The sequence below is a fragment of the Triticum aestivum genome, chromosome 7A (genome assembly GCF_018294505.1).
Source record: "Triticum aestivum cultivar Chinese Spring chromosome 7A, IWGSC CS RefSeq v2.1, whole genome shotgun sequence".
NCBI lineage: Eukaryota > Viridiplantae > Streptophyta > Magnoliopsida > Poales > Poaceae > Triticum > Triticum aestivum.
Genome location: NC_057812.1, coordinates 7,609,640 through 7,620,830, shown reverse-complemented (window position 1 = coordinate 7,620,830; position 11,191 = coordinate 7,609,640). Strand labels below are relative to the sequence as shown.

At 48.2% G+C, this 11,191-nt stretch overlaps 1 protein-coding gene across 2 annotated transcripts; it reads right to left on the bottom strand.

The window, feature by feature from the left end:
* Positions 1-1,799: 1,799 nt before the first annotated feature.
* Positions 1,800-10,881, bottom strand: LOC123151524 (uncharacterized). Of its 2 annotated transcripts, XM_044571220.1 has the most exons (6): positions 10,501-10,881; positions 10,080-10,186; positions 3,691-3,752; positions 3,466-3,586; positions 2,741-2,815; positions 1,800-2,622 (listed from the first exon to the last, which is right to left on the bottom strand). In XM_044571220.1, exons 2-6 carry the CDS (start codon positions 10,092-10,094, stop codon positions 2,149-2,151), a joined length of 747 nt encoding a protein of 248 aa, XP_044427155.1. In that variant the 5' UTR covers positions 10,095-10,186; positions 10,501-10,881; the 3' UTR covers positions 1,800-2,148. The 2 variants fall into 2 exon arrangements, with proteins under 2 accessions (XP_044427155.1, XP_044427154.1); XM_044571219.1 differs by lacking the exons at positions 10,080-10,186; positions 10,501-10,881 and adding an exon at positions 4,207-5,265.
* Between the last annotated feature and the right edge of the window lie 310 nt (positions 10,882-11,191).

Sequence of the window (11,191 nt, the reverse complement as noted above, 5' to 3'; positions counted from 1 at the left end):
CTCTCTCTAGCCGAACATACCTATCTTTCACCAACGCTCCCCACATTTGAAGCACATGCCGCATGCGCACTTGTAGTTGCGCAGGGCCGCCATGTGATCTTTGCCGCAGGCTGGCTCTTGGAGTCGATCCCCAGTTCAGGCCGCCTCCAATGCTCGACGATTGTCTGCTGCGGCGGGAGGGGCGGGCAGAACCGGCCGTGGAGGGGGTGCACCCAACTCCACCACTGGCCGCGACAATTGTCGAGCGGGTGCTGGCTCCCTTCACGACCACGACAGCTGGCCCATCAATTCTTCCTGTAACAAGGCAAGAGAAAAGGCAGTATCAAGCTCTTGGGGCCGGTGTAGAACCACACCAGTTTTGATTTCAGGTTTTAAACCATCTAAGGAACCGAGTAGCGAAGAATAGTGGATCAAAGGAAGGATTATGGGCAAGTAAATGATGCATCAATTCCTCAGAGTGTTACATATACTCGACTACTGATTATGCTTTATGCCATAAACCAAGCCATCCAAATACAGTATGTTGTAATCGAGGGATGGTCGAAACCGGCTCTGTGCAAGCTTGCTGGTATATATTGGTGGGGTTTCTGAATTTTTTGGATAGGTAGGTTCCAGGACCTCAACACGTATGATAATGTCACCAAAACGTGTGCACCAAGGCCTTGCATTAAGGTTGAGGATTTCCCTGTGAGTTACTGCAAGCTAGTACGAGCTTGCCACCAACCTAAGACTTGAGCCATCAGATTATACACTACACATGTAGATAAGCATTATAATGGGTCTGTTTCCTAATCATTCTGAATCTTTTTTGACAAGTTGGTTTCAGCTGGACGGATCAGCAACGTGCACAGGCTACAAAAGGAAGGATGGGGATATCATCGGCTGCTCTTCACGGGCCGATTGGTAATTCGTCTCAGAAAATATGCGTCTACTTAAACTTTTTGTCTACAAAGGAAAGGTCTTTAAGCATTCTTCTTCTTCCTGGAACTACACAGGTTGGGGCAATTGTGCTAGCAGATGCTCTGCTCGTCGGTGCCCAAAGTATTGGCCCTCTGCTTCAACAATTACAGCATCATTAACTGATCAATTGCAAGGAAGATGTTGTGGTGTTCAACCAAACTTGAAGGTGGCAATTCGGGCCTTCATCTTGAGAGAGACCCAAAACAACTGCACGAGGACACAGTTGCCGCCGTTCCCCAGGCCTGCTATGTTAGCACAGAGACTGAATGTTGTTTCGTGCAAGTATCTACTTATGAATCTAGAGCCTCATTCAGACTCAATGAATTACAGATGTTCAGGCCGCACAGGACAACTATGATTTCGTGGAATTATCCAGTTGAAAATTCTGTTGAGAAAATCTTGAGTCTCAAAATATCACTTGTGTGGATATGATATGTCAGACTTTGGGAGCTATTTTCAGTTTAGCAGCGTATGGTGCTAAGCTGGCACATGTTCTGTAGCTGGAGATTTATCCAGCTCTTAAAAAAAATGAAGAGAGACTTCAGCTCTTTCTCTAAAATGAACTGTAGAGAGGCTTTGACACGATGGCAATCTTGGTGCGCCGGAGTCCTCTGTTTCAAAGTGAGTCCTCTTATTGTGATTCTCAATCCAATGTTCACGCTCTGATGAAGAACGAGCAAAGCATGTGTGTGTGGTAGCTCTCCTTGAGAGGTTGCATGCTCAGGGATGAAGCACGGAAGGGTGTTTCATCTTCCAAATGGCCTTCCACATATGTTCCTGATGACCCTGAAACTTGTTCAAAACATGTTGTGTACATGCCAATAATGAACAGCAGAGGGTGAAGAAATAATCAGTAGTATCATTCATGCAATCGACAACAGCATATGACCCAGCTCAATCTCCTCCCTCAAGTTTGTTGATCTAAAGATTATACACAAGTCAAGGCCCTCACTCAGGTTGATATCCGTCCAACAACACAAAGAAACACTTAGGCATAGGCATCAAACAGGTGAGGTGAGGCCAAGAAGCAAACAGATCCAGTCAGGGTAACAAACAAAATCTAACTACTGTTTTGCAGCACAAAACGATAAAGGGACCCTAGCTCATCTCTTTCTTCCCAATCTGCCAATGCATCACAGTCTTGCAGCAAAAAAACAGAACCCTTTGTGCAATTTTTAGAACACTGGCCTACTTCTTGGCCGGAGCTTCGCTCTTCTCCGCCACCTGCTTCTTCTTACTCCACTTCTCCTTCCACTCAAACTTCACTCCAAGCCGTGACCAGATAGTATACAGATAACCTTTGTAAAGGGCTGACGCAATCTCTCCGGAGTGGTCGCTCATATCCTCCACCACCCCCTTGACAAAGACGTAGAGGTAGTACAAGCCCACACCTATGAAACCTATCACGGCCGAAGTCGTCCACCCGAGTATCCTCACCTTGTCCACAAGCATCCGGACGTCCTCGTTGATGCGATGAAACCTCTTCCTGTTGCTCTCCTTCATCTTCTTGACCGTCTCGTTGAAGACCATGTTTGTCAGATTTGCCACGCGGCGTCCTTCCGGAGAGAGCTCTTCATACTTGGCTGCTGCTGTCTTGTTGTCCAGCGGCTGGAATGGCATCTGGGCAACGCCCCTCCGCTGCTGCCCAGGCCCAAAGGGGGTCTGCACACATCATTACAGAGCAAAAAAATCAAGTTAGCACGCCGTGAGCATCCCCATTGAGACTTTACAGGAAGAGAAAGCAAAATATGTAGTGCAGCTGGGAACGCTCATTACTAACCAGTCCATAAGCAGTGATGTCCGGACGCGACAAGCGGCGTGCCACAGGAAGAGCAGGCACACCAAAAGACACAACCTACAAGAAGAATGCGTATTTACTTACACATGGGTGAATGGACCAATAAGAAAAGCTACTGCAAACTGTTCAGCTCTTGACATCAAATGCACTATTGAAATTGGACTAAAGCACTCCTGATAAGAAGCGAGGACCGTCTCTAAGGATTAAGGATCAGTGAGGGGATCAAAATCTTATAGCATGATAATCAGGAACACACCAAGAATGATGATCTCCAACACCGATGGGCATAAGCAATTTACACGTGCACATACCCTCCAATTATTCAGGGTTTATTAGGGGGGATTATACAATCTAAAGAAGTTAGTTTCTTATAAAAAACGTTGCCACTTCCATTATTGCCTACAAACAGAGCATTGTTTATTACATATATTAGGTATCATTTTGTTAACAGAATCTCCAATTTTTGCATACAAGTATAAGACAGGCAGAGAAACAAAATCACCAACATGGAAGTCGCTTTCTCAGCAGTGGGTGAGATCAGAGAAAGGAAATCAAGTCGACTAACATGGCAATCACTACAACACTCCAGTCTCCAGGGACTAACTAGATGCGACCAGTACAAATCCGACAGGGACTAAAGCACTCCTGTAAAGAGGCGAGGACTGCCTCTACGCATCAGTGAGGGAGGAAGGGAGCAAAGAACTGACCTCCGATGATATGCTCCTGCAGGACACGGGCTGACCACCGGCCAGTGGGGTTGTGCGGGGCGCAGGTTGAGGCACACGCGGAGCAGAGGTATGGATGCCAGCGCCATCGTCCTTGGCATTCCTTCAGAAAAAACAGAAGAGGAAAAAAAGAACATATGTTGAGAAACATGGCTATCCAGATACCAGATACGACAAGCAGGAAAAAACAGACTGTAATAATTTTACCTCCATTTGGACTCACGCAGGAGGTCAATTGGCCTTGAAGGTCCCTTGCCCTGCTGCTCACCCTACAAATGCAGCATCGAACATAAATAGCGAGCTTGGACTGTAGGTGTTGCAAGCATCATCAAAAGAGCTTGGACTGTAGGTATTACAAATCTTAAGAAAGTAGCAAGCTTTCCTTAGTTTAACCTCAATTGTTGTGTACAAATTCTCCAGTTTCTGCATTTAAGTGGTATATATAATAAGACACACAGACAGAAAGACAGAGATGGGGGTAAAATCGCTAGCACCCAAGCTGTGCTCACTGCTGTGAGCACATGGAGATAGGGCAAAATCAAGTGCCTATCACCACAAATACGCCAATCTCCATAATAAATCGGCCAATCAAGTCCTAGAAATGGAAGATGGACACTCCTGGGATGCGACCCATACTAACCAAAGCACTCCTGGGACTACTAGAATCGGCCAATCAGGTACTAGTCTCGCTACCAAGGATGGGAGAGGGACGGGGAGACGGACCTGCACGGGCTTGCTGCTGTAGGTCATCGGACGAACGCATGGGCAGGGTGCCGGCGGCGAGGCGCGGGGAGCCGCAGCCCGCACCTGCAGAGCCGAGCCGCGCACCCTGGAGGCAAGCCGCCCAAGAGCCATCCCTCGCGGAGGTCGTGGACGGCGGCGGCGGCGACGTCGGGGACGGCGGCGGTCGACGGCGTCTAGGGTTGGGGCGGGCAGGTTGGTGCTCGCTCGATTTCTCCAGAACCTTCTCCAGAGTGGATCGGGCGCTCCCTATATATGTATATATACTAAATAAACTAAGCGCCACCTCTCCATTCGGTTGATAAAACTCTGTTTGATTCTTTTTTAAATATAAGTCTTTTTTTATATTTCAATACGGACTACATACGGATGTATATAGATATAGTTTAAAATATAAATTTTGCTCCGTATGTAGTCTATATTATAATCTCTACTAAAAAAGAGTTATATTTAGAAACAGAGAGAGAGTACTATGTTTAGTTGCGAACCAACCTGTGCTTCGATGATTAGGAGGATTGTGGCATCCTCCGCTCACCAGAGTTGCAAGTCCCGGACTTGACATTTATGCTCGCATTTTTCTGAATTTTTGGCAATGTGCATTTAGTGGGAGAAGACGTTACCCGTCGACTACAAAGGTGTATGTGACGATCTCATCAATTTCAAGATGATGTGCCGGTTCAGTCTCGCGGAGGTGCTCATAGGGGTAGTGTCGTGGTTTTGTCACGGTAAATGTCCTAATGTGAGGACTTAGACGTGAGGCCATCGCAAACGGTGATTAGCTTGTCGGGGTTGAGCGGGTCGAAGGACACGGGTTTACCCAGGTTCGGCCCCTCACGATGGAGGTAAAAGGCTACTCCTGTTTTTCCACTTTTTGCCTGAGTATCGATTATAAGGGAGCGCATTCGCTTGACCTAACTATCGATTGATTGTAAAAGCCTGCTGCGTCGCAACAGTCGCTCCACACCACTAACGTACAGCCCCGCCGCCTAGCCCCCACGCCGATGCGAGGGGCAAAGACCTGCAGCGCTGCCACCAGCCATCCCCGCCGCCACGCCACCACACCACCACCACACAAGCGTCTCCGCGCCCTACCAGAGCCACCCAGCACCCCGCTACCCCATCCCGGAGCAGCCGAGCCGCCAACCGCCATGCTACCACCTAGCCTGGCTGCCGGCCACCCCAAAGGCGTCCGCCGCCACCCCCCCTGGATCTGGGCAGGGGCACCCAGATTCGCCGCCAGCAAGGCCCCCGCCCCCACCCCGGAGCCCCACAAGGAGGGGGGAGAACCCTCGGCACTCCAGGATGCAGAGGAGGAAGGAGCTGAGCACGAGGAAGGACCGATGACCGCCGCCGCCGACGCGGAGGGCCATGCCTGGCGATGCACACCTCCAGAGAGCGGGAAGAAGGCGCCCCGCTGCCGCCTATGTCGCGCGGTCTTTGTCCAGTGACGCCACCGGTGGCAGCGAGGAGGGGGAGCCGGGGCGAGGGGTAGGGTTGTGTTATCCTCTGCCTACCAGAGTTGTAAGTCCGAGACTTGACATTGGTGCTCGCATTTTTCTAAATTGTTGATGATGTGTATTTAGTGGGAGGAGACGTTCCCGTCGACTACAAAGAAGTCTGTGGCGACTTCGTCAATTTCAAAATGATATGCCGGCTCAGTCTCTCGGAGGTACTCATAGGGGTAGGGTGTGTGTGCGTGCGTTCATAAGAACGAGTGTATGCTCGTGTAATGTGAGCGATTTTGATTGTACCATGTTAAAAGAAATTACATTTGATTTCTTATATAAAAAGTACTATCTCCACCTCAATGTAAGAGCCTTTTTTAGGCTATAAGAGCATCTCCACTAAAAAGGGCAGACCGGTGCACGTAGCTCCTGTTTGCGTAGGGTCCGGAGAAGGATCCGACCATTTTGGGTCTATAGTACACAGTCTTTACCTACAGTTTTGTAAGAGGCTGTTTCCAGGATTTGAACCCGTAGCCTCATGGTCACAAGGCAGCAGCTTTACCACTGCGTCAAGGCTCCCCTTCCAATAGATGATGCAAACTACATCATCAAAAACCTACAACTCCAACAAAGATGTAAAATAGGTGTTGCAAAATGCATCACGGTTGTCTTCTTGTAGGTGCCCTATTTTATATCATTTGTTGTAGCACTAGGTGATGTAAAAGTAGTCCTAGCCATCTTCGGCCCAGCCCTGTCAGCCCACCCAAGCCCGACCCTAAAATCTAGGGCCTAGGCCCGATGGGCTTGCCCATGGGCCGGGCTTGGGCCTGAGTTTTGAGCCCACCAGTAGGGCCTGGACGGGATTGGGCTTGGCATATTGGCATTTTCAGGAAGAGGCCCGGCCCACGGCCCTAAGCCCTAAGGACTTTTTACCAGATGGGCCGGGCTTAGGCTTGAAAAATAGGCCTAATGGTAGGGCCTGGGCCTCAGTTTTTTGCCATGGGCTTTTTTAGGCCCGGCCCAAGCCCGGCCTGGCCCGGCCCATGGCCAGGTATATGTAAAAGTAACACCTGGTGATGCAAATTTTGCTCCAGTCATGTGGTCCCTTGGTGATGTAAAATTTGATCGAGCATCACTTGGTGACCTATTTTACATCACTCTACCTCAAGTAAAAATATTTGCATCTACATCATCTATTGCAACAACATTTTTGTCTTCTCGTGATGTAAAAAGTGGTCAAGCCCATTTATATTACCTATTGGAGATGCTCTAAACTAATCTAAAAAACTCCATCCGTCTCAAAATTTAAAACCTTTTTTAGGCTAACATAGCCTAAAACCTAAGAAGTATTTTCATGTAAGACTGATAAAAAAATATAAGAATTTTGAAGGACTGAATTCTTGTTAAAAAAATACTACGGGTCTCTTTGATTCAAAGTAATTTCATAAGAATTTTGAAGAATTAGAATAATTACGAATTTTTTGCTATACTGGTAATTTGATTCATATGAGTGAGTCATACATGGAATTTTCCAAGGCATTCCACTTTACTATGTCATGTAAGAATTTTAGCACTCACCTGAACGTTTTTGGAAAGAATCATTTGTTTTACTGTGATGAAGTTCATGCTACTATGGATGATCACCTGAACCTTTTGGGAAGAATCATTTGTTCTGCTATGATGAAGTTCATGGTAATATAGATGCACATAGTAAGACACGATTTCGTTGCCCCTAGAACACGCTAATGAGATTGCGGGGATCATCAGGCCAGGAAGGGTTCGAGATGTCAAAACACCAACCAAACAAGTTCTCAACACATCACAAGCACATTTCCACCCAGTCGGATTTTATTTTCTTGAGGGTAGCAGCAGAACAAACTACCGGCGACTTAGCTTGGCCAAGACTTAGAAATTCCATGCTTCCGACAAGATGTGAAGGAGGAGGAGGCCGTAGTGGTGGCTCCATTCTGTGTGACCTCTTAGCGTCTCATCAAGAGCCAAAAACCATGACTGCTCGATTTGTTTCACCCTTCGATGATGATGATGATGATGATGATGATCAAATATCTCTCCATCATTGGATCTCAATTTAAATGCACGATCAGTAAGACACGATTTTGTTGCCCCTACACTAGGTCAATGAGATTATGGGAGAACCGCAGCCATTGAGTGCCACCAGCTCGCCATGGGTAACAGTGGAGAGATGAGGGCCCGAGACTGCCCCAACAGCGAGCGCCGGTGCATAAGAAATGTTGGACTTGGACTTGCTGAAATGGGAGTACAGAACGGGCAGGTGCACAAGCACATCTAGACCCAAGGTCGCATGGGTCCCTCATGGGTGGGGACAATGGAGTGGACCGTGCCCACGAATGTGGAAACCAGATTGACCGCAAGGAGGCACGAGTAGTAAGACACGATTTCTTTGCCCTTATGAGATTGTGGGGATCATCATGCCAGGAAGGGTTCGAGACGTCAAAACACCCAACACGTTCTCAACACATCTAAGCATATTTCTATACAGGCAGATTGTTTTCAGGGTAGCAACCGAACAAACTCCTCGATGCTTCCAAAGAGATGTGAGCCAAGGAAGTTGCAATGTTGGCTTTCTCCCATGTGACCTCTTAGCGTCTCATTGAAAGCGAGAAACCACCAAATGTTCAGTTGTTTTACCCTTTGACGAATTATCTCTCCATGGTCCAATCCAACTTAGATGGTGGACATAGAGGGGTAAGTTACCTAAATCCCTCTCCTTGGTCCAACCCAAGCAGTTAGTTATTTTCTTCCAAATTTCGTTGGATCTTACATTCAACTAGGTTCTAGTAGATAGGATGACGAGGCCACCCGTATATATGGAGTTAATTCCTTGAGTACCTTGCTTTTTTTTTTCTTGACCATACAAGGTTACCATGCTAATTTAGAGGCATGATTCGTAAGACATGATTTTGTTGGCCCTAGGTCAGTCTAATGAGATTCGATGGATCCTCAGGGCCAAAAGTTTGAGATGTCAGAACACCAAACCAACATGGCCTCAAGACATCACAAGCACATTTTCGGCCAAGATTTAGCAGTTCCACGCTTCCGACAAGATGTGAGGGAGGAGGAAGTCGGTGTTGGCTTCCTTCTGTGTGACTTCTTAGAGTCTCATCAAAATCTAGAAACCAGAACCGTTAGGTTGTTTTATCCTTTGATTTTGATGAATTATCTCACCATCGTTGGATCTAGTTTAGATGGTGGATATAGTAGGGCAAGTTATATATAGATTCCTCTCCCCTGTCCAACCCAAGCGGTTAATCTTTTTCTTTCTGTCAAGTTCTGTTGGTTCTTACATTCCAACTAGGTTCAAGCCTCTAAGGGTCAGGAGGCCGCCCATACATATTGAGGCAACACCTTGAGTACCTTGCTCTTTTTGTTGACCATGCAAGGTTACCATGGTAATTAACATAAGAGGCATGATCAGTAAGACATGATTTCATTGTCCCTACATCAGGTTAATGAGATTGTGGGAAAACCGCAGCGATTGAGCGGCACAATGGTGCCACTGGCAGCAGTGGAGAAGCGAGGGCCCAAGACCGTGACCCCAACGATGAGCGTCGTGGCATCAGAGGTGTTGGGGCTTGGAGGAATGGCAGTAGGGCACCGGGCAGGTGCACAAACACGTCCATTCCCAAGGTCGTGTGAGCGCCTCACGGGCAGGGATGATGGAGTGGAGTGGACGACCATGCCCACGGACGCGGAAACCAGGTTGACCGCAAGGAGTCCACATGAGCCGCCAATCTGGAGGGGCTGCATGGGGAACTTGAAGAAGGCCTGCTCGCACACCTCGCCAGCAGACTGAACCTCATAGAAGCCATAGCCGATGATCATCTTGGCCTTCGCAGGCTTGGAGAGGGGAACTTGAAGAAGGCGTGCTCGCCCACCTCGCCAGCGGCATGAACCTCATATATAGAAGCCATAGCCCATGATTATCTTGGCCTTCGCGGGCTTGGAGAGAATGCGCTCACGGCGGACGGTGGGCAAGACGAGCTTGTTGCCCGCATAAGGGCCCCATGGCAAGGCATTGAGAGCAGGTTGGTGACCGGTGCAGAAACAGAGACCATAGGCCGGACCGGTGTTGCTGATGGAGGAAATGAGACTAGGAGCCTTGGGGGCTTGTTTTATGAGTGGGGAAAAAAACTCATATACATATGTGTTTCTTTCTTTCCCCACTTATACTGACCGGTGTTGCTGATGGAGTACTTGGGAGAGGTCAGTGGTGAACTCTCGGGACAATAAACACTCTCTCTTGCAAAAAGAAATACTAAATCAAGAGTGTCTCTAATTAAACATCAACGAAGGATGTATCCCAAGATGCACCGGATGGTAGAACATATTTTCCAATGAAACAGAAGCTGGAGAGTAGTTTGCGCTTACATGCTTGCCATCCATGAAAACGTGGGGGCGATGCAGCCTCCTCCTCAAGGAACCTCCACGCACGGTAGCGCGTCGCCTCGCCGCCGGCCGGGTTTCCGGCGAATAACCTACAGACATACACAGTACAGTCGACGGATGTAATTAGACGGCGGGTAGGTGTGTGATGAACAAGTATGGCTAAAACAAACAAAAGAGAAAGAAATCCAGTGTGCTTAGATAGAAGAAGCAGAGAGAGAGAAAGAAAGAAATCAAAACCAAGCAAGATCTGATGAACACTAGAAGAAGAAGAAGAAGAAGAAGAAGAAGAAGAAGAAGAAGAAGAAGAAGAAGAAGAAGAAGAAGAAGAAGAAGAAGAAGAAGAAGAAGAAGAGGAAATTTGACCAAACCCAACGCCTAGAAATTAGATTTCTGCTGCTTGTACCTAGAATTCAGCAGAGACAGCAGCTGGTCGCCGTGTATGGCCGACTGGCCGGGTCAGATCGTATCCAGCCGGCCGGCCTGCCGGATCAAATCAACCGACCGGCCACGAGACGCGAAGCTAGGGCTCCCGGCGTGGTTGCGAGCGGCGACGGCAGGTGGCCGCGAGGAGAGGAAGACGTGCTTGAGGAAGAAGAAGAAGCCATGGCGCGGCTGAGATCCAAGGGAGAGATGTGGCGTGTGCGGCGACGGCGCAGAGGGGCAGGAGGAAGAGATTTGGATCCAAACCCATCCAAGAGGGAGAGATAGATAGGGTTAAGGGAACGTGATTCCTTGTTACTATATGCGCGTGAGGCCCGGCCAGCCAGACACGGAGACCCAGCCGGAAACGCTAATTGCACTCGAAACTCTAATTGCGAATTGAGTATGGCTGGTCCTGGTGCTACTAGTAGGATTATTATAGTAATAATTTATAGTATGTAATAATAAGTTGAAAAATGAAATAAATGAATTCGTCTCGTCTCGGCTCGGACCGTCCACGTCGCGTCATAGGTGGATGTGACCAAATTAAAGTGCGGTAGGTGGCCGGCATGCCGGGCCACACTCATTCATGCATTGTCGTCCTTTTCCTTGGTGCCAGCCAGCCAGCACTTCTGCGGAGCCTGCGTGCCCACCAGTAATAGTAATACCCCTCG